Source organism: Mugil cephalus, chromosome 1 (genome assembly GCF_022458985.1).
Source record: "Mugil cephalus isolate CIBA_MC_2020 chromosome 1, CIBA_Mcephalus_1.1, whole genome shotgun sequence".
NCBI lineage: Eukaryota > Metazoa > Chordata > Actinopteri > Mugiliformes > Mugilidae > Mugil > Mugil cephalus.
In genome coordinates, this window is record NC_061770.1 from 54,281,966 (window position 1) to 54,305,284 (window position 23,319).

General features: G+C 42.2%; 1 protein-coding gene and 1 long non-coding RNA gene across 2 annotated transcripts in view; both read left to right on the plus strand.

Annotated features, from left to right (window-relative positions):
- LOC125015424 (Fc receptor-like protein 5) overlaps positions 1 to 17,738 on the plus strand; it is a 19,066-nt gene extending 1,328 nt beyond the window's left edge. Inside the window, exons 2-9 of the mRNA XM_047597324.1 lie at positions 11,465 to 11,500; positions 11,690 to 11,956; positions 12,303 to 12,572; positions 12,706 to 12,981; positions 16,167 to 16,439; positions 16,581 to 16,856; positions 17,232 to 17,507; positions 17,632 to 17,738. Of these exons, the coding sequence (XP_047453280.1) occupies positions 11,465 to 11,500; positions 11,690 to 11,956; positions 12,303 to 12,572; positions 12,706 to 12,981; positions 16,167 to 16,439; positions 16,581 to 16,856; positions 17,232 to 17,507; positions 17,632 to 17,738 (1,781 nt within the window). The remainder of the gene's footprint in view (positions 1 to 11,464; positions 11,501 to 11,689; positions 11,957 to 12,302; positions 12,573 to 12,705; positions 12,982 to 16,166; positions 16,440 to 16,580; positions 16,857 to 17,231; positions 17,508 to 17,631) is intronic.
- A 2,818-nt stretch (positions 17,739 to 20,556) lies between these two features.
- On the plus strand, positions 20,557 to 21,681 carry LOC125023478. The gene is made up of 4 exons (XR_007114618.1): positions 20,557 to 20,608; positions 20,697 to 20,759; positions 20,978 to 21,043; positions 21,314 to 21,681. It is a non-coding gene; the product is annotated as an uncharacterized LOC125023478 (long non-coding RNA).
- The last annotated feature ends 1,638 nt before the right edge of the window (positions 21,682 to 23,319 follow it).

The window sequence follows — 23,319 nt, forward strand, 5'->3', positions numbered from 1 at the left end:
CATGCCAAAAAACCTTCCACTGTCACTTCAGAACCAGCAGTGAATCCATTATGAAAGGGTAAAACTCCCTCCTCAATGAATGACTAGAGAAGCAACCCTCTTAAATGAGGGTCAGAACAGTTCACAACAATATCCTGTACAGATGTATTTCGTTTTCACTGCACTAAAAGAATAATAATTATTCTCATTTCCCATATATTAACCTCCTAATACAGGTTTTATGATTGTCTTGTGTTTACATCTGACAGCCAACAGAGGGTGCTGTTCATTGCTTTATCTTCTTGACTAAGGTTCATCAGACTGTAGTAACCACCAGTGATGGGAATAACGGCGTGCGTTAAAAGTCCTTCCTTATGGCGCTTTCATCCAGTGTAAGCAAGGTACACAGATGTGGTGGGTGTGGTTATGTAACCGGCTAGTTTTTACCTCTGCGTTGTGTGATGAGGATTAATGGGCCCAGACCAGGATTTCTTTGGAGGAGGCAGTCTCCGTTTATTCTCTGACGAAAGTATAAATGAAAACAAAATCCTCCCATCAGTCACGAACAACATGAGCTCCTACACACATTAAAGGACAGAAATATGTTAGCTTTAAGCTTGCGAGCGAACTTTAACAGTATAGCTTTAGCACATAGCTAAAACACATAAATCTCTGTGACTACTGTGTCGCTTTACCTCTCCAGAGCACAACAGGAAAAGGGGAGAGGTAAAGGCGGGAGACACATTTATAGGGGGGGGAACCCCTGAAAATAAACGTAGGGGTACAGTAGCTCAGTTTTAAAGGTTCCACATAACAACTTAGGAGGACAAACATGTCAGGTAAGAACAATTTAAAGTGAAACAGATTTTGTGTAATTATAATACTGTATACTGTACAGTACTGTATATTTGACCCTGTTACATTTACCCTCCTAGAATTACACAAAATTCTGGGTTGCAAAACAAACCACATTTACAAACACACTGGCCATTGAGAAAACACACACACAATATAACCAAATGAACCAGCAAAATGAGCTTCCTATCTAAAGGATAAGAGAATTAGAGATCTGCCTGGCGCCTAGCAAGAGCTCATAATACTCAATAGACAACGTGAGGTGCCTTATACACCACACATACTCAGGCCAAACAATGTGTGTAAATGAGACAAGAGGGGGAAAAAAAACAGTTTTACACAGCAGCATAGTACTACCACGACATAGAGAGTGGCCTAAGAACACACCCCAAAAAGGAACACATGTAGTAAGTCACTCTGACTCATAAATCTCACACATGAATAACAGCATGGGAGCTTGGCTCAACCCCTAGAATGGACTCAAGTTGTGTCATGGACTCAATCAAACGACACACTGGCCTAATGACTCTGCCAAATCGTGAGGTAAGTCGGCTATCTACATCTGATGCCTGAGGTAGATTGGAAGGGGCAGGTGATGGTTGCAGTGGGGGAGGAGGGACAGATGTTGGGGAATCCACAGCGGTGACAGGAGCATCAGAAGCAGGGGAGGGCACCTCAGAGGGGAGTGGTGGCCAGTCTGAATCAAGGGACTCATCAATGGAGGACTGCTCACGGACCCATGAGGCGGTGCGGCCATCATCCCAGTTGTCAACACCTGAGAGGGAACCAGCAATGGATGGCTCACCTGTTGCAGCTGCAGTTTCCAATCCAGACATCCCAGCCTTGGCAGATGTAGGAGGGGCATTGGTCACGCTAGAGGCAGGCATGGTCACAGGAGCAGCTTTACCATCCAAGGCTACATCCAGGGGCAGGAAGTTAACCTTGAGCAGCAGGTTCCAGTGAACAACACGTTCATTTCCCTCCTGATCCCTGATCCTGTAGATATGCAGTGCAGGTTTCGAGGCCACCACGGTGTAAACAACAGGCACCCACTTGTCGGAAAGCTTACATTTTCCCCTGACACCTTTGTTTGCCAGCAGCACCTGGTCACCGAGAGACAGCGCCTGACCTTTGACCCGTTTGTTGTACTGGTCACACTGATGTCTCTGCTCAGCTGTGCAGTTCTTCTGAGCCAGTTCCATGGCACAATGCAGGTCTTCCATAAGAGATTTCACGTAGGCATCGTAGTCACACACAGTCACATCATGTAGCACGTTCTTGAAGAGAAGGTCAACCGGCAGTCTAGGGACCCTCCCAAACATCAGATAGAAAGGTGCGAACCCGGTGGTCTCATGAACAGTGCAGTTGTATACGAAGGTCATAGTCTGGATCATCTGTGGCCATTTCTGTTTGGATCGAAGGGGCAGAGATCTTAACATGTTGCCTAGGGTGCGGTTAAATCTCTCTGTACCTCCATTACCCATAGGATGATATGGCGAGGTGTGGGATTTGTCAACTCCTGAAAGCTTCAAGAGCTCAGCAATCAGCTCACTTTCAAAGTTTGCCCCCTGGTCGGAATGGAGGCGCCGGGGGAAGCCATAAAATACAGAAAAAGCTGTCCCACAGCTTCTTGGCTACCCTCTTGGCAGTCTGGTCTTGACAGGGAAAAGCAGTGCCAGCTTTGTGAAGTGATCAGTGATCACAAGAACATCCAAAAGACTTGTTGTTACTGTCTTCAGCTGACCAAAGTCTACACACACAAGTTCCAAAAGTAGCGGAGGTTTAATGCTCTCCAGTGGGGCTCTTGCAGAAGGGCTCAGGAGTCTTGCTGAGGAAAACATCTGTAGCAGCTCTTTACATGTTGCGGACATCCTTCTCCATATCATACCAGAAGAACGCTGGCGAGCCAGAGAAAGTGTGCGGGGCTGACCTTGATGCCCAGCCTGATCATGAACACCAGAAAAATGCATCTGCCTTTAAGGTCTCAGGTAAAAAAAAACTGAAACCTCTTCTGCTTGGTCAAGGGGTCCTTTGTGACTCTATAGAGGATGTTGTTCAGGAGTGTCAGTTTATCCCACTGCTTAAGGAATCTCAGAGTTGGCTGACTCTCATTGCAGCGTTCACGTCTGGAGGGCCTGCTTTTTCCTGTCGACAAAAGTGAGAAAAACTCTTGAGATGGACTGGGTCCTGTTGCTGGTGTAACTGAAGGTCAGTGAGAGACAGGGAAGGCAACATGTCCTGGCCAGGAGGTTCCAAGGTGGTGAGGTGGTCAGCAAGAGAGGTTGCACCTGCTAGGGGAGGAGAGTCCCACTCATCCAGAGAGGAAGAAGAGAGGAGACATCATCTTCAGAGAGGGAACAATCAATTGCAGCAAAAGGTAGAGGGACCTCCCAGTGACTGTGGCTGGCAGGTGAGGCGGAAGGTGTCCTGCACAGATCCATCATTGACATTAGAGGCCTGGTTCAGCAGCCCGAGTAAGGTTCACAAAAGCAACCGCTCCCTCAAAGGCCTCACAAAGGGTCCCTACTGAGAGCATCCGCCACCCACATTCAATCTGCCGGGAATGTGTTTGATCTCGAAGGAATATGGAGCCAGTTTAGGGGACCCAACGCTGTCAAGGGCATCAAGCTTCAGCTTGGTCAAGATGTACGTGAGAGGATTGTTGTCTGCCCAGACAGTGAATTTGTGGCCCTTGAGCCAGTGGCTGAAATTTTATCACAAACTGCCCATTTAAGAGCCAAGAACTCTAGCCTGTGAGCGGGATAGTTGGCTTGACTGGACTGAGAGAATTTGCTTGCAAAAGCGATGGGTCTTGCTTTCTCCTCACCACCCGGGCACCTGGGACAGCACAGCACCCAGACCATCAAGGGAAGCAATCGGTGGAGAGGATGAAAGGCCTATCAAAGTCTGGATGTGCCAGCACCACACTATTGAGGAGGTGCGCTTTTCAGATCTTCAAACGCTTTCTCACAGGCAGGAGTCCAATCCTGAGGAGTCAGTTCTCGGAAGGTGCCAGCTCTCCGCCGACCAAAAGAGCCTTTAGCTCTCCTCTTCTGTCCTGCTGTCAAGGTGTAGAGCGGCTTTGCGATGGAAGAGCAGCCAGGAACGAAATTTGGATAATAAAACCCACCATGCCAAGGGAAAAAAATTTGACCTTCATTGAGACGGGAGTTGCAGCGTTCATTCATTCATGAGGGTTCCCCCTTGCTGAAGCTGAGATGACCTTCACTTTCTCCGGGTAAAACTGCAACACCGCTGCTGTCCACCATGTGGCCAAGAAACCTCACAGATTTTCAAAGAAAGTGACACTTCTTCTGTGCCAACTTCAGGTTGTTGGTTCTGAGACTTTGAGAAGACTGTTTTTCAGTCGTTTCAGGTGTTCCTCTTCAGATGGAGAAAAAGACAAGTAGGTCATCCAGATAACAGAGGAGACTGGAGAAGTTCAAGTCGCCGAAAACACTCATCATCATCCGCATAAAGGTGCGGGACTGTTGCACAGGCCTTGGGGAAGCCTGTTGTACTCATACAGGCCCAAGGGTGTTGGGTAAGGCCGTGTACCACCTGTCAGACTCATGGAGGGGGGTGTTATAGAACCCAGATGTGAGTCCATGGTGCTGAAAAAGGCGTTTCCACAAGGGCGGCAAGGCAGTCGGCTTGGTGGGGGCGGGTTGGGCATCCTTGACAGTCATAGTCAGGCATTAAGCCTGCGAAAGTCAGTGCAGATCCTCAGGTCTCCTGACTTCTTCCAGACCAGGACCAGCGGCGAAGCATATTCACTGATGACTTACTGATGATACCTTTCAACTCCATCTCAGACAGCACCTCTCTTAGTTTATGGTAGTGAGCTGGAGGGAACACGTCGATAGGTAACCGGAAGGGGCGATCATCAGTAAGGTGAATACGATGGACAAACTCCTTTGCCTCCCCACAGTCCAGTTTGTCCTTGGAAAAAGACATCCCGATAGGTGATCACAGATCAGCCAGCCGCTGTTTCCAGTCATCGGACACCTCACAGCCTTCAAGGTTGATATCTGTCAATCCACAGTCCTTAAGCCGTTGAGAGGGGGCAGAGGGAGGGATCCGAGTTGGGGATAGGGTCAGCTGCCTGATCAGCTTGTGGCCTGCTCACAAACCCCGAGAGATGGAAGATCCTCCACAGCAACACAAGGAAAGACATCTGCCACTATTGCATTGCGGCGCAGTGTCACCGGGCTCTTAGTTGGGTTGAGGATATTCATAGGGACCCAGCGATCTCCCCACAAAGGGGGCCATTACCCGTCCAACAATGATTGTTTTTGGGGGCGGAACGGGAAGAGGTAGGCTCTACGATGATAGTGCTCCCAGGTGACACAGGAGAACTACTTGGCAGCTTCCCCCACACCAGATTTCTCCTGCTGTGGTGCAAGGTGACAGCCTGACGTAGCCTAACAGTGCCAACCTTGTCAGGTAGGTCAGGACCAGACCAACGGGTTATGCACTGATAGCTGGAGAAACTGCTTACACTCGGGTCAGAAGTGTTGGAAAAGATGAGTTCCCAATATTTCTCATCAGACTTCATCCCCTGTAAACATGGCCTGATAACATTGCTTCCAATGATAAGCTCATCTCTCTTCCCCGGAACAAGGAAAGTCGGTACAATGAATTTGGATCCATAAATTTCAATGCTTTAGGTATAGATACATCTGGGTTGTGTCGTAAGGCCACCACAGCCAACAAGGACTACCCTCCGGGCACAGGCTGAGGACTCGGGAAAAACGCCAGCAGCTTTAAGCTTGGACTCCGCCTCCACACTGAGCGTGCAGACATGCTCCCTGAATCAAACATCCCTTTCAATGTAGACTGGCCCCCAATGGATACTGGAACATAAAACAGGTCATTAGCTCCTGCTACTCTCTGTGAACCAACAACAATCACTGTTTTGTCATCAGGAAGATTATCACAGCTGTTCACATAGGTTGACTGCAAATCCTGTTCTTCACTGAGGGTTTCACCAGTAGTGCCTATGTTACCCTCTCACTACATGGGCGGGCTAGTTTAAATCAGCATTGGAGGGAGAAGGGGGTGGCAGGGGCTGAGGAACAGGAAGCCTACGGACACTCATGTCTTATATGACCGGGACTGAAACAGTTTGAGGCACAATCTATAGAGTCTACAGTGTGCATGGGTTGAGTGGTCCCTGGAACCACAAACTCTGCATGTAGTGGGCTCAGAACCCTGCTGGTGGCGGGGCCGGCCAGCTTGACGGTGGACTGGCTGACGGTTCCCTGGACTTTGACTGGTCGCAAGGGAAGCGTTGCACGGGGACAGAACTTTGTCAAACATAGCATAGCCACGATCTGTTGAACACCAGGGTCAGGGTCAGTGGCAGCAGGAGCTGCATCAGAGACTGCAGGAGGAAGTAGGACGAGGAAGCAGGCATGTGTGAACCCCCAACACGTTATCTGGCCAAGGGTGACTGCAGGCCAGGGAAGGAGCAGGCAGAGAGGCATGAAAGGATTTTGGCTGGCATGCTACTGAGGCAGCTTGAGACACACCGGAATTGAAAGGTTGAAAGGAATCAGTCACAGGGCTGGGTGACAGGGTGATTTCCTCTCCTGTCTTTTTTAAAAGTCCTTAAATTCAAGGGAAACGTTCATTTATTTCCCACCCACCCTCAGTGGAAGTTTGACTGACATACCTCAGCAACAGTACATTTTGCTCCAAGTTTGACACATCTGGGGTTGCATCACACATTATGGAATAGAATGTCATTTCTTGCCTTTGCTTCAAAATAGTGTTTAGGACACGCTGAGCACAAAGTTCAATGAATTGGTTTTGGCTGTCAGGTGAAAGGTAATGAGCTTGGAGTCTCTTTCCCTGTTGCCGGTGCTCTCTAATGTTTGGTAAATGGTCATTTAGGATATTGTCATACTTTGCCAACAGCTCAATTAAGCCAAGAAAATGTGCATTGTCTAGCTCATCTAGTGTATTTGTGCTGCCCTGAATGGCAGATTCCTGAAGGCTAAGTACAGTGTTACATCCAGCAGAAACCTTCAGTAGTGCTTTGTTTTTGTTTTTTTCAATTTCTGTCTCCATCAATTTTAGTTGTTGGCTGTCAGTTCCAGACGTCTGTAGGACAGAATGTTGTAGGTTCTTTCCATTTCCAGTAACAATGTTTGTGTGAACGGTCTCTTTCATGTTCTGGAAATCTCTCATAAAGCTTTCTGTATTTTATATTGGATATTTTCATCCCATCTGTGGAATTTAGTGCACTAATTGACCTTTTCTCTACTTCAGAGGAGAACAACAAGCATGGTGGGCAAAATAAGGCCTTTTTTGAGTTGCTATATACTATCCAGTCTCTATCGATTTTTTCTCTTGCATTGTGGGACGTGGAATATGTCAGATAGTTTGGGAATTCCCTGCCCTCTGCATCTGCTGGCAATTCCTTTGCCCTCTGTGAAAAAGGCGTTGGTTTTGCCATCACATGTACGATGTTCACTCTGTCAGAGTCCGTCATTTTAGTTGGCCTTAATGCAGGATGGCTGGAATTACGTGTGTGATCATCATCAGTCTCTGATCCATCCTGCTCAGACTCTCCGACGGGGCAGCGGGACTCTCCCGCTCCACTGTGACTCTCTGTCTCTCTCTCGTCTCTCTCATCGGTAGCCTGACTCTGTCCCTCCGCGGGGCAGCGGGCCCCTCCCGCATCACTCTCTCTGACACCTGACTGCAGCTGGATCTCACTCCTCCTTCTTCTCTTTTCCTTTCTTTTCTGAGCACCGGACTTGTGCTGACCGGACATTTTGAGCGTCCTGAACTTCAAATCAAATGACAACATCAAATTTTGATCAGTGGCCAAACCATTGTTGTGTCGGGGGTGGGGGGGTTCTTGACCACTATTTCAGAATCAGAATCAGCTTTATTGGCCAGGTATGTGAACACATACAAGGAATTTGACTCCGGTCACTTTGCTCAATGGTACACAAAAATAAAGAACAACACTATAAGCATAAAAATAGAACGTATGAAGGAAGAATAGAATTTCAAGGACATTAGGAAGAAAACAAATAAAAAGCTTTTATTTAAATGTTGCATATTCTCTCCACAAATGGGCCTATTTTAATTATTTATTTATTTTTAATTATTCCTTAATTTAATGAAGGTCCCCTATCGGCGGGCCGCGGTCAGCAGCAACAAGCTGAGCTGAAGACTGGAAGACTTTTGTTAGAGCACATTGTTTTCTGATCTGTAGGTGTCTCCATGAGTATAAAGAATGTAGTTACTAACTGTCCATTCTGCTACAGGTTTATTTCTATCTACTGACAATCAATGCCCTCATCATTTCTATTTGAGACACCTTGAAAAGAGGAAATGCAGCCTGGGGTTCAAACTAAATGTCTGTCATTCAGTAGATGACTTGTCTTGTGTCTTTCAACACACTAGAAAGAGGACAGTCTAGACTTAAGTCTTTTATTAGTATTTTAATACCTTAATCTAAAATCCCTAATTGTTACTAAACATGTAGTTATTAACTGGATAGTGTAACGTTGTGCATAGCTGCATATACACACAAAGGCTAAACAGACAGAGTGGGTGTAGTGGGTCTAATTTAATCACATGAACAGACAACATAGAATGACATAACATAAAGTTACATGCAAATATAAGTTACAATGCTTACTGCCTTCTCCATCACACTTTAACTAGTTTTCATGTTTTCTTTACCACCAAGGGTTAACTCAGTTTGTATTTGCTGTGGCTGGATCGGAGGTGACAACATGTTAAACCCTCTGCAGAGGTGTGAGGTTTGTTGAAAAAAGAAGGAAGTAGACAGAGACTATCTTGGTACAGAGCAGAGTGACACGTTGTGAGGACTGGATGTGAGGACGATCTCAGAAATCTTTCTCTAAAACGGAGTAGGACACTTTTGTCAGTGCTGGATGTGAGGATGGGACACACTTTGCTTCATGTGCTGGGATTATTGTGTAAGTACATCACTTTGAGTGTTGTCTAAGAAGTCACTCCAAAATCTACACATGTCCAGCTAGAGTGACATGAGGTGACTTCTCACTTCATATCATGTGTAAAATAGTTGTGAGTTCAGAGTGGACAAGAAGCTGGTTTAACCCAATGCAGTGGTGTGAGTCTTCTTCTTAATGCAGCAAAGGAAGTGGGACTAATCAAACAGAAAATGATTCAGCAGTAAATCCCCACATAGTTCACTCTTTCTTTTCATAGGCTACAATTTAAAGTTTCTCTTCAAACAAAATGCTTGTATTTCAAAGGTCAAAGAGGTTTTTATTGTCATTTAAAGCAAATATGAGAGGATGAGAGGACGTTCCTCCAGGACCATGGAGCTACTTGAAGACATAGGACTAAGTACAATACAATGGACTGAACGTAAAGAGGATGTGTGCAAGCTTGTGCAGAAAACAGTGTCAACACTGCAAGAACAAGACAAAAACACTACAACACAAACAGCACAAAACACTTGGGAGACAATGCAGCTATAAAAAGACATTACACAGAACAGAGAGCAGCACAGACTGATAATCAGACTAACAGAGTATGAGTTAGGATGGTTGGAAACATTTGACTGATTAGCAGCATCATGTGTGCAAGGGATGCAAAGATGTGTGCAAAGGACTGACAGGTTATGAGTATAGTTGTGATATTATTGTGGTTGTGGGTGAGTGTGTTTATGTGTTTGTGTTGTGTCCAGTCTCCGTCAGTTCAAGAGTCTGATGGTTTGAGGAAGGAAACTGTTCCACAGTCTGGTTGTGGGGGGCCTGAATGCTCTGGTACCTTTCCCAGATGGAAGGAGGGAGAAGAGTGTGTGAGGGGTGTGTGGGCTCATCCATGATGCTGGTGGATTTGTGGATGTAGTGTGTGGTGTAAATGTTGCTGATGAAGGGTTGTGAGACTCTGATGATCTTCTCTGTCCTCACTATCTGCTGCAGCATCTTGTGCAGTTTCCCAAACCAGACAGTGATGCAGCTGCTCAGGATGCTCTCTATGGTCCCTGTGTAAAATGTGGTCAGGATGGGACCACAAACTGTTTAGAAAGATGGAGCAGGGACCCCCTACTACTGTATATATAGTCTAAAATTCTAGTTTAGATCAAACTGGGCCTAGTGCCATAAATAAACACACCTTGTTATTGTACATTCAGTACTAAGCTGTTCAAAGAATACACAGGTTCATATTTCATGTTCATATTTTGTTTTGTTGTCATGGTAACATTAATAAACATACCTAATATATGACACAGAATCATTTGTGTCTGATCTAAGTGCCATGTCTCCATAAGTATAAAGAATGTAGTTACTAACTGTCCATTCTGCTACAGGTTTATTTTCTATCTACTGACAATCAATGACCTCATCATTTCTATCTGAGACACCTTGAAAAGAGGAAATGCAGCCTGAGGTTCAAACTAAACGTCTGCTGTTCAGTAGATGACTAGTTTGATGCTTTCAGCTTTCAGCACACAGCAGAGAAACAGTTTTGTTGCTGCACAAACTACTTGACTTTCTGAAGCAGACATTTCTCTAATGCAACATTCTTCATTGTTACTGTTTGATATTTACTCACTCCCATCATACGACTATGTGCATAGTGCAACAAAGTCTTGATAACTATTGATCAGAAATGATCTTTTCAAGGAGTCAGACATAAAATGATATAAAGCAACATGTGAATATCACTTCCAACACTCATTGTCTATAACCTCACAGTTTGACTAGTTCTACATCATCTTTACCATCAAGAGTTAACATAGTTTGTATTAGCAGTAGCTGGACAGGAGGCGTCAACATGTTAAACCCAGAGCAGTGGTCTGAGATGTTGTGGGGGCTGGATGTGAGGATGATCTCATATTGATGTGAAGTGTAAACTTCTTCTTTTTCACGGTTCTTTCTTCCTTTTCAGATGCTGCAGTTTGTTGCTTCCTGGTATGAAGTTGAAGTCTTTGTCTGAAGCAGAGTGACACGTTGTCAGTACGTGAACTCAGAACAAACACAGTACAACTCAATACAGTCATGATGCACTGGATATATACAATATAACACACACAAATATACTTACAGTCAACAATGTGATTTTAGCTAAAGTGTTCAAATAAATATTTACCCTAAGTTCGTATGGTTGTAGGTTTGATAGTATCAAGTGTGAACTGAGTTTGTATTTGCAGTAGGAGGACAGGAAGTGTCACAGTGTTCTGGGGTCAAACCCAGTGTAGTGCTTTGAGGTTTAGTGAAGACAGAAGGAAGTGGGATGGACTAACAGGACAGAAATAAAACATTAGCAGAACCCCAGTGATCTCATACTGACATGAATCTTCTTTTTGTCCTCACAGTTCACTGTTTCTCTTCATAGACTGCAGTTCCAAGTTTCTCTTGATTCAAACAGGAAGTATTTCTCAGGTACAACAACAGAGTGTCTTTGCTGGATGTGAGGATGGGACACACTTTTCTGTGTGTGCTGTGTTGACCTGTGAGTACCAACTATTTATCTTCATACATGTAGGCAGGGTTTTGACAGGTGATCTGATGTAGTTCAGGAGCCAACAACTTTGTTGAATAGTCACAGACAGATAATAGTTATTTTTAATATTTCTTTATTGTTGATGTTTTGACTTTTATTTTAGTGTTGGATACACTCCTCTACTGTGGACATGCTCAAGGTCAGTTTCTCTATTTATTATTTTCATTCATTCAAGATTAGTCTGAACGTAATTCATCCCAATTGTTTTGTCAGTATATTTATTACTTTAATCTATGTATCTAAACAGATTGTAGAGTAAAATAGAAGTCAGTTTATTTTATGTTGTTAACTGAGTAAAGTTGAGGAGAATATTTGTGTTTGGTTGTAGATGCTGTGCTGACTACTGACCCCTACTGGTCACCTTTGTTCACTGGAGAGTCTGTTACCTTCATATGTGACATGAAGGAAGGAGGAGTCACTGACTGGGATTATACATTCAACAAGGATGGTGGAGCATTTAGTCCCTACAACACACATCAACGCTACACATTTAATGCTCTGTCTCCAGGTGACAGTGGTGGATATCGGTGCTGTGGTTACAACAAGAGATCAAATCAGACAAAGTGTAGTAAAACTGTCACTTTAACTGTATCTGGTAAGATCTCATTGTTTATTGTCTTATTCAAGTGTGTTAATTTTATAGAGTAAATATTATTTGAATGTCATTGAATTTGAGACTTTGATCAGGACCTCTATTTAAAATAAAATGACTTCATGTAGCTCTGCCACCATGTTGAAATGGACATAAATCACAGCTGCTTCAAAGTATTTAAAACTAATTATAAATATAGTGGCATTGTCTGTTGAAGCATCCATCCTTTTGTCAAGTTCCTTAAAGTAATGAAGAATTCAGAAAAGTATTTTACTGAAAGAGGCAGGTTGATATGACAGAAGATTTAAACATATATCAAAACATTTTCTCATTTTATTTATAACATCAGATAGACCCAGGGCCACACTGACATCAGGACCAACAACCATACCAGTAGGAGGCAGAGTGAACCTGACCTGCTCTGTGGAGCCCTCTGCTGGATGGAAATATAAGTGGTTGAGACGTAGCGCAGACACCTCTGAATTTCAAGTCATGAATGATGGAGGAAACAGAGTTATCAGTGTATCACAAGGAGGAATCTACCAGTGCAGAGGAAGAAGAGGAAGAGGAGAACAAGTTTACTACACTTATCCCAGTGATTCAGTCATTAAGATAACCTGTGAGTTCAGTTATTTAGTTCGAAATATTCATGATTTTCATTAGAATTTATGATGAGACCTACAATGTTGAGTTTTCTCCTTTGATTTCATATTTCTATTTGTGTCCCAACTGTTCATATCTGGTGGAAACAGTTTCCAACAAGGCTGTTGTAACACGACAACACAACTGGCCTCAGATATTCAGAGATGAGAAGATCACTCTGACATGTGAGGTCCAGGGAGGTGAAGACACTGAGTGGAAGTATGAATGGAGAACACCCAGGTCATCTTCACACTGGACAGACAATAAATACTGGACTTTCACTGCTTCTGAGTCCAGCAGTGGAGACTACATGTGTAGGAGTAGACTCAGAGATGACTCATATTCTTCAACAGAGTGGAGTGAAGCCATCACACTGTCAGTATCTGGTAAGTCATGTTTGTTGTTTGTTTTGTTAAATATGATTACTCCTGATAGTCAGTAGTTAATAAAGAGTTTGGTCTGAAGGCAGACACTCTTATTTTCAGCTGGCAAATGGGAAACAATGTTTCCGTATCATTCAATCGTTCAGAAAAACAAAAACATAAATTCATTCTGTCTAGTTATTTACCTAACCATAAATATTCAAACACACATTTAAATGTCAACACTGTGTTTCTTCTTTTTGCCTCTAACCTTAACAATCAAATTCATTGACTCATACACTATGATCAGGGTTTAACACTCTATAAAAAATATCATGTGTGATGAGAGGTACAGATTTGAAGTATTGTTGAATATAATCTGAGTTACAATCAAATGAGCTCCTCCTCAGGTGCTGCTTATGGAATCAAGCTAAAATGTGCTTTGTGTCTTTACTTGTCAACACTATTTTAGTTTTTCTCAATTCCCTAAAACACTAAAAGCCATTGGCTGAACTCATTGAGCTAATTGTGCAGTCTGTTGTCAATACCTTAAACCATTTCACATGGTAAAACACAATTTGCAGATCTCACTTAGACTTTTCAGCAGAACTCTAAACACAATGTCATTCTCAAAACACATTGTGCACTCTAATGCACATGTCGTCCATAATGGTAAACACAAGTGGCAACAATCAAATGCAAACAGAGAACACACGTCATTGATTCAACACAACCAGTCAAAACGGATTTCACTTGTTTCAAATCATGTGACACAACCAGTATAAGCCAGGTCAGAGAGCAAACAGGTTGTTGAAGGTGGGAAGGAGAAAGTCTTAGAATGGACAGAAGAAACAATGTGAGAGGACGAGGACGAGTGTGTATGCGAGGTGGCAAGAGGAGGAAGAGGAGGAGGAAGAGGAAGACAAAGAGTGGAAATATCTGATGAAATTCCAGCAACAATAATTGAGGAGTATCACAGAAACAAAGGACAAGCTTGTGAGATTCAGGGTACAGTTGTGTAAAAATAGGGCTACAAGGAGGAGGAAGAACAAAAACTGCAAAGAGCAAAGCAGAGTAGTAATTTCTGATCAGTTTTGAGCTGCTATGATAGAACATGTTTTCCGTTCATCAAAAGACAATGAAAGAAAAATTTGGAATTTGTTTTGAGATTAAAAATGTTCTTCTCCCTGAGAACTGTATGTTTTGATCAATGTGTTTTTTATTTATTGGTGTATTGTTCACTGACTGCTTGATAGTGTAAATCATTTTGATCACTTTGTTTACGATTTGAGAGCAGTGTTTGGTTTTGAGCACAGATAAAACTGTTCTCAGGTGAAAGTTTCATTTTGAAAGAACAAAAACTGTTTTGTAAATAGTTGAAGCTGAGGTTTTGTGTTTAATGTCTTCAGAAAATGGAGCAAGGTTTCAGAAATTGTGTTTTAGCAATTGAGAAAAACTGTAATACATAGCAGTAAGTGGAGAAATGAAGTCCAGCAGTTACAAGAACAACATGTCCCTACAGGTCTGTTTGGCTTCTTTTCCATTTAGGTTTTGAAACATTTTAAAAGGCCTGTAGTCCTGCAAATTGAATGTTTCAGCTCAACTTCATCTCATCCTCCTGTTAAAAACAATACTAGTACAGTATGTAGTTAACTTCTGAGGACACTGATTACTTAAACCAGGAAATGTAACCGTATATATGTTTGAAAAAGTTGATGGTGACTGAGTCCACCAGAGGTTCTTCTGAACTTTAACCTAGAGACAAGTCTTTGTTCTTCGGGAGGAGATGTTGTGATGTTTTGAGAGAAGAAACCTACATTATGAATCAGGAAAAGAGTGAAGTTATAAATGAGAAGAATTGAGACAGAACTGAAGTTAAACAGGAGCAGTGGTGAAAATGAAAGAGATGGTTCTGTAGTGGAGGAGGAGAGAAGATGGATGGAAGTGAATGACACCAGCATCAACACAACTGAGACACTCTACTGTGTTGTGGTCACAGTAAATAGATGAAGCTATTCTGATGGAGCTTGGTCTGATTCCTTCTTATGTGTCAGTTGTAAACTGAAGAGGAGTCAGACCAGAGAGTAAAGAGACTGATGACAACAGCAGCTTCCTATGTGAGGGTCAGCAGAGGTTATGACAGAGTGTTCCTCAACTATCCTGTGACATGTCTGTGAAGGTTCTCAGTCATCTAGGTCATGATAATCCAAAAAGGCCTTGAATAAAGGCAACTGGACTTGTAGAATTTCTTGGAGACGTTTCTCCACTCATCCGAGTAGCTTCTTTAGTTCTGTTAAATAGGAAAACTCTGTGGGTAACACCCACCAGAAACCTGCTTGACCAGAACCTGGGGTCACTATTTCCATAATGGCTGGTACTTACTTGTTGTGAGAGGGGGATTGTGTGCCTAGGCTACTTACCCTATGAATGGAGCTCTAACGAGGCTATTGTTGGTGGGAGCCTCCAGTCTCAAGGTTTGAATGTAGTTGAAACTTCTTGGGGACAAAAGTCAAAACTGAATTATAAATAGATGGTAAATTAAATCTCAGTCCACCTCCTCTGTTTAGAGAAGGTTTCTCCACTTTGACATAGATGGCTTCCTTTACTCCTCTCTCAAACCATCTGTCCTCTCTGGCCAGGACTTCGACGTTGTTATCCTCAAAGGAGTGTCCTTTGTCCTTCAGGTGGAGGTGGACTGCTGAGATGCTCCCTGATGAGCTGGCTCTCCTGTGTTGAGCCATGCGTTTGTGGATGGGTTGTTTAGTTTCCACAATGTACAAGTCTGTACATTCCTCACTGCACTGAACAGCATTCACTATATTACTCTGTTTTTGTCTGGTCTGAAATAAACTGAGATGCAGTGTTTTCAGAAACTTCTCTGATACACCAGCCACGTAGGGGATGACCATGTTCTTCCTTCTGCTGTGCTCCTCTTCCCTGTCCTTCCTGCGATATCTTTTTGAGCCATTAAAAAAGGTCCAGTTGGGATATCCACATGTTTTGAGGGTGTGTTTGATGTGTTGCCCCTCCTTTTCCTTTCCATCCTGTCTTGTTGGTACAGTCTGTGCTCGGTGTACCCTCAAAACATGTGGATATCCCAACTGGTTCTTATAATAGGTGAAGTCGAGTTGCCTTTATTCAACCCCTTTTTGGATTATGCTGTGAAATGTTGATGGGCAATTAATAAATATTTATCCTGAACTCAACAGCAACTAAACCAAAGGCCAGACTGAGTGCTGACACCAGAGATATTCCAGTAGGAGGCAGTGTTACCCTGACCTGCTCTGTGGAGCCCTCTGCTGGATGGAAATATGAGTGGTTCCCACGTAGCACAGACACCTCTGAAGTTCAAGTCAAAACAAATGATGGAGAAAACAGAGTTATCAGTGTATCACAAGGAGGAATCTACCGGTGCAGAGGAGGAAGAGGAGAACCAGTTTACTACACTGATCACAGTGATCCAGTCACCATTAAGATAACCTGTGAGTTCAGTTATTCAGTTTGAAATATTCATGATTTCATCATTTTCATTAAAATTAATGATGAAACCTACAATGTTGAGTTTTCTCTATTGATTTCATGTTTCTATTTGTGTCCCAACTGTTCATATCTGGTGGAAACAGTTTCCAACAAACCTGTTGTAACACGACAACACAACTGGCCTCAGATATTCAGAGGTGAGGAGATCACTCTGACATGTGAGGTCCAGGGAGGTGAAGACACTGAGTGGATATATGACTGGAGAACACCCAGGTCATCTACACACTGGACAAACAATAAATACTGGACTTTCACTGCTTCTGAGTCCAGCAGTGGAGACTACATGTGTAGGAGTAGACTAAGAGATGATTCATATTCTTCCACAGAGTGGAGTGAAGCCATCGCACTGTCAGTATCTGGTAAGTCATGTTTGCTGTTGTGCATTCTGATTTTCTAATAGAGGTATGTGAGAAGTGTCTCATGTCGTCAGTTTGATCATGAGTTTAACTTGATTGTCAGTAGCTGATAAATAGTTTGGCCTGACGACAGTCAGTCTGTAGAATGAATGGTCAGTCAGTATAAGGATGACAACATCACTTTTGTTAAAATAAATATCAAAATTATTACAATTACAATTTTATTTGTCAAAACACACATTTAACTGTCAAAAATTAACAAAAAAATCACATAAACCATTGACTGGAGATTTGGAATTTACATAATTTTCTATAATTAATTGTGATTTAAACGAGTTAGACACAGTGACAATCATTACTTTTTTCTAAACTCAACAGCAACTAAACCAAAGGCCAGACTGAGTGCTGACACCAGAGATATTCCAGTAGGAGGCAGTGTGACTCTGACCTGCTCAGTGACGCCATCATCTGGATGGAAATACTACTGGTACAGAGATGAGAAGTCCTCTGAACCTCTGACCACACAACATGCTGGTTTCTATTCAAATGGACAAATGAGAGTCTCACAGGAAGGACTGTACTGGTGCAGAGGAGGAAGAGGAGACCCAGTTTACTACACAGAGTACAGTGATTCAGTCAGGATCAATGGAAATGGTGAGTTTTGAAAAAAGGAGGAACCAAAAAATGCAGACATCCAATGTCTATCTATGGATACATCAAGTCATTCTGTTTGATGTTGAATTTTGTGTCTTTATTAATGAATCTTGAACATGAACAGTTCCAAACAAGGTGACTGTGACTGTCCAACCCAACTGGCCTCAGATCTACAGAGGAGAGGAGATTACTCTCAGATGTGAGATCCATGGAGGAGACACTGAGTGGTGAGTATGAATGGAGATCTACCAGTTCATACAAACCTCCAAATCTAAATGAGTTCAGGATTAAATCTGATTCTTCACTCCACACTGGAGACTACAAGTGTAAAGGTAGAATGAAAAGTGAACAACAGTCTTCAACAGAGTGGAGTGATTCCTTCACATTGACTGTATTCATCAGTAAGTCTCATCATAGTTCACCAGTCATCACGTATTTAACTGTAACTTCATATTTATATCATATATATTTTATTAAGAGATCACAGACAATCATATTAAGATAAATAACACCAACTTCACAAGACACACATGTTGAATGTAATCTACCATCAGTACATAGTAACATGTTTTCATTCTGATAAAACCTCTATCAACAGGTAAACAACCTGTCCTCTCTGTGTCTCCATCATGGCTGAGTCCTGGAGCCTCAGTAACTCTGAGCTGTGAGGTTGAGCATCCATCTGCAGGATGGAGGTTTTACTGGTATAAAGCTGTTCCTGATCTATCACACAAGTACCAATATTCCAACTATGAGCTGCTTCCTGGTAGCATCAGTGGAACTGAACAAGATTCCTACATCATTGATGGACAGACACACACAGCAGGATATGTGTGTAGAGCTGGAAGAGGAGAGCCAGTGTTTTACACTGATTACAGTCCACCTCAGTTTGTCTGGTCTGGAGGTCAGTTTCTATGTTCATGACTTTCTTTATCTTTCTATTAACCCAGGGTTTAGTCTGCTTCCAGTAAAACATGTCTTAAAAAACTAAAGACTGTCTCACATGTTAAATAGATGTTAACATTTATGTTTCCAGTGTGGATGAAATAGTTTAAGATGTATTTCATTACTTCATGTAACTCAACATTTATTTTTAAAGCTGTTAAATATCATTTCTATTTTATTGTGTATATTATTGTACAGTAGATTTCATGAGGTGTGACTCTTCATCTTGGTTGATTTTCCAGATTTCCATTCATCAGCGTCTCTCACAGTGAATCCTGACAGAGTGCAGCACTTCACCTCTGACTCTGTCTCTCTGAGCTGTGAGGGAAACTCTACTGAGTGGAGAGTGAGGAGGTTTTACTGATGATGGCGTCCTGTCACACTGTTCTACCTGGGGGACAATGACTGGATCAACATGTAATGTTAATAGGTTAGGGGACAGTAATGCAGTGTACTGGTGTGAGTCTGGATCAGCTTTCAGCAACGCAGTCAACATCACTGGGCAGAGTGAGTATTAATCACATGTTACTGTCATCACCCTGAATCTGCTGATCTCTACATTAAATGTCATGTTGTTTGACTGTTTTCCAGCTGATGGTATCATCCTGGTGAGCCCTGTCCATCCTGTCACTGAGGGAGATTCTGTTTCTCTTGGCTGCAAGTTGAAGACACAAAATGTTCTTTCTACTGTGTTTTTCTATCACAATGACAAACTCATCCAACATGATACCAGAGAGGAGCTGAACATCTCTGCAGTGTCAAAGTCAGATGAAGGCTTCTACAAGTGTCAGTCCTCAGGAAAACAATCACCACAGAGTTGGATGGCTGTAACATGTGAGGAATCGTTACAGTTATTATTGGTAGTACAAGGGATCTTTGTAAATTGTGCTGATGACATATTTTACATGCTACATTTCACTGAATGTCATTATTATTTCCAGCAGTGTCCAGGTCTGAGAGCTCTTCATTTCTTCTTCCATTGATCGTTGGACTGGTTTGTGGAATTTCACTGATTATTCTTCTGCTGCTGTTGTGTCTCTACAAACAGTCAAAGGGTGAGAACATTTCCTCCTGATATTAGATTGATTATAGTCTAATGATCAAAGTCACTGATGTATTCTGATTACTCTATGAGGACTGTGAAAGCAAGAGAACAATTAGTTTAAAATCATGTCTCTTTTCACAGATTCCTGCTTTGTCAGGTTGGTACAACTCTCCTCTGTCTCATCTTCAACGTACTAGAATTACTTTCAGAGATTCTGATTAAATCTACTGGATTCAAATGTTTTGGTTTCACCAGGTCTCAGAGCACAAATCAGAGCTCTGCTACAGATCACATAATCAACCAGGATGAAGGTCAACAGAGTGAACATCCTTCTCCTCTCCACGGTCAGACTTAATCCTGACTTTAGTTTCTGACTAATCTTTAATGACAGTTCACTTTTTCTTGTGATCTGATCTGAACCGTTACACAACTCACATAATGACATTAAATCCAACCGTGGCTTCATTTGACTCTGTAGGTGATGCTTGTGTCTATGAATCAATCAAAGGCCCCGAAGACATTGAAAATGGTACAGTATGTTCAGTAGTGAGGAAAGTAAAGAAGTGGAGCCTGTAGGATTATGTGCTTTTAACCATTAGTGTTTTTCAAGAGACAATCTGTGTCGTTCACCCGACATCCTAAGAATATGATTAAGCTGAGATCTGTCAGGAACAATGCTCTTAGGTTGGTGCTGATGAGGTTTGACCTCTTCAAAATATAAGTATGACAAAATATAAAACTGTTTATTTTAATACCTCAACATGAATGAGCAAAGACAGAACAATGAAGACCTAACATCCTCAAATGAGTACTACACTAGAATGAGAAGATTTTCTGTAAATGACTGAAGTTCAAACATGTCACTATATTTCAGATAAATCCAGGGATGTCACATATTCTTTGATTGAGCTTAAAAACATCACTAAGAAGGGTGAGTGTTTTATGTGGAAACAACCACATACAAGATGTAGAACAAACAGCAGCTGAGACCCTTTTATAGACCAGTAGCATCTAAATAACAGATAATATCATCTGATCCTTTAACAGAGAAGAAGCAGAAAACCAGAGGAGAGCTGTGTTTACTCTGCTGTGAAGACTGGATCATCTCCAGGTTTGATTCATTTACAACAGTCCTGTCTAGACAAAGATCCTTCTTCTGTGTTGTACAGTTGAAACCTCAAGTGTGGCTTTGGTTTCAGATGACGGTCTGATGTATGAACAGGTTCTCTTCCATAAGAAAGGTAAAGCCAAGAGAGACAAAGGTGAGTCAAGTCTACGTCCACCTGCAGCAGTGATTGTTGGAACAGGATGATCTTTATGTGATGTGGCTCACTGGAGCCTAATGTAGATATTATTGTCGTTTGTTACACGTTGTCTTGTATTTCTCTTAGTACAGTAGGATTCTTTTACATTTTAGTGAAGAAACTGGATGTATTTTTTAGTTTTAAGTGACTGAAACAATCTCTCTCTTTGTTCACAGGACAATCAGCTCCTGCAGCAGCTGAAGAAACATTTTATTCTGAAATCAAACCAGGAACATCTCATGGTAAATATAACATTGATTTCTAAGAATAGATCTCTGTTGTGCTCAGACTACAGGAGTTTTGGTCTGATTTGTTCCTGGATTCCACCCTCCTGGTAAATAGAGGATAAACCATCAGATTATCTGGTAACATGAAGGTTCACACATGTAATTTTAAGATTTCTGAACTGCTCACATTAAACCTGAATGACATCAAACATGTTTGACATCTAGGATTTAAGCAGAAGTTAGCAGTTGTGACTTGGATATTTATTTTTGTCTATTTCCTTTCAGGTCAATAAAGATCTGTATCAACAAAACCATCTGAATAGATCATAAAAGTGAAGCTACTCACATGAATAGCAGATATTTAAAGACATAAACCAGCTGAATGTGCTGCTTTTAGTGCAGATGTATTTTATAAAAAGCTTCAGTTTGTATGAATGTAGTGATCGTGTGGCTTTAATATCAGCATCTTTTTCACTTCTTCATGTTCTGTCATCAAACATCATTCTGTTACATGTCCACTTAAAGAAGCTAACTATGTTGAGAAGAACTGATAGTATAACAAGTATTTTATGTTTCCCTGAACTGATTAAGTATATTGTAAAAAGCTTGGCCTTTTCTAACAATGTTATGCATCAATAAACTTTTTAATTTTTAATTTTTTTGTCCTGTAGTAACATGTCTGTAGTGTTTTCATTGTGTTTATGAGATGGTCTTCTTACAGTTTAATGTGGTTTTAATCAAAGACAAACTCTGAATCAGGGCATAGGGACATATTGTGATCACAGATGGACTCCCAGTCACATCTTGAGCAGCAGGTCACAGGAGTTAAAGTTTGAAAAGTCTGTTCAGATTTGACATGTTTCATACGTGGTGTGTTTTTTGTGTGGATATGCTACAGAGTGCTCCATGAGGGAAAGTTGAAGGTTACATAAACAGATGACTGCCCCTTTTCCCTGCAGTGAGAAAGAGAATGATTTATCTTAAACACAAAGTATCTTCAGGGTGGGCACAGACAAAACAAAAAACCAGGCAGCTACTTAGCTCATAGTTAGTGCTGCTCAGGTGACTCCATCCCTTAGTGATGCTGCTATAGGCCAAGGATGATGGGGGATGATGCTCTGAGCACCTATCCTCTTGCACCAAGCTCCCATCCTCTAATTTATTTTCTGTCCTCTAATGACTTTTTGTCTCTGTTACTACTCATGCAGTTGTGTGCTACTCCTGTATAGCATGTTAATAGCTGTGTATCTTTTTACGTGTGCGCTTTCGTCCGATGTTTGTATCTATGACAGATGTGTGTTTATGTCGTTCCTGCTGCTGCTCTCTTCTCTTTTTCTGTCTCTACCTGGTTGGCCTTAGTCAGGTGGGTTCCTCTATACGAGCTGGGCTCTGTTCAAAGTTGCTTCATAGATGCTCTGGGGGTTTTAGGCCAGGCTTTGTAAGGCATCTTGAGACGGTTTGTATTGTTATTGACACGACATAAATAAAATCTAATTGAATTGTACTGAACTTAAAAATAACCCACTAATCAAAAATGAAAATTAAATGCAGGACAATTTATCACAATTCCCTAGACCCCCAAAGAAGGACTAAACATGAGGGTAAAAAGATGTACAAGTCATAAAGGTTAATGACACAGTAGGATTGTTGAATCCAGGAACATGACAATCACACAGACAGTACAGCACAGTCATAGTTGGAGAGCAGAATAAAGGTAGAGAGACCGGCAGCTGGAAAACAAAAAAAAGTTCTTAGAAACCGAGTGCCAGTCAATTCTCCTTGGTGATACTTACAGCACCTGGGACAACAGCACCCCCTGCTGGCAGGATGAGCATAACATCATGACCACCTTCCTAATATTGTGTCGGTCTCCCTTGGGCCCTAAAACAGTCATCTGGAGCAGCTTTATACCAGTAAAACCTCCATCCTGCACATGGATGTTCAACCTCACAGCTCAGAGTTACTGAGGCTCCAGGACTCAGCCATGATGGAGACACAGAGAGGACAAACTCATCTCATCTTCTACTACCACTCATCCTCACTAGGGTCACAGGGGTTGCTGGAGCCTGTCCCAGCTGTCATCAGGTGAGAGGTGGAGGACACCCTGGACAGGTCTCCAGTCTATCACAGGGCTACATTATGTCAAACCATACTATAAAATAACTAATGGGTTGAAATGTTTTAATGCACAACCCTCTCACCTGTGAGTTCACAGCTTGACATTCCTCCAGCAGAGACTATCACACAGAAGTGTTGCCCCCACTGATAAATGTCCAGATTATGATGCAGAG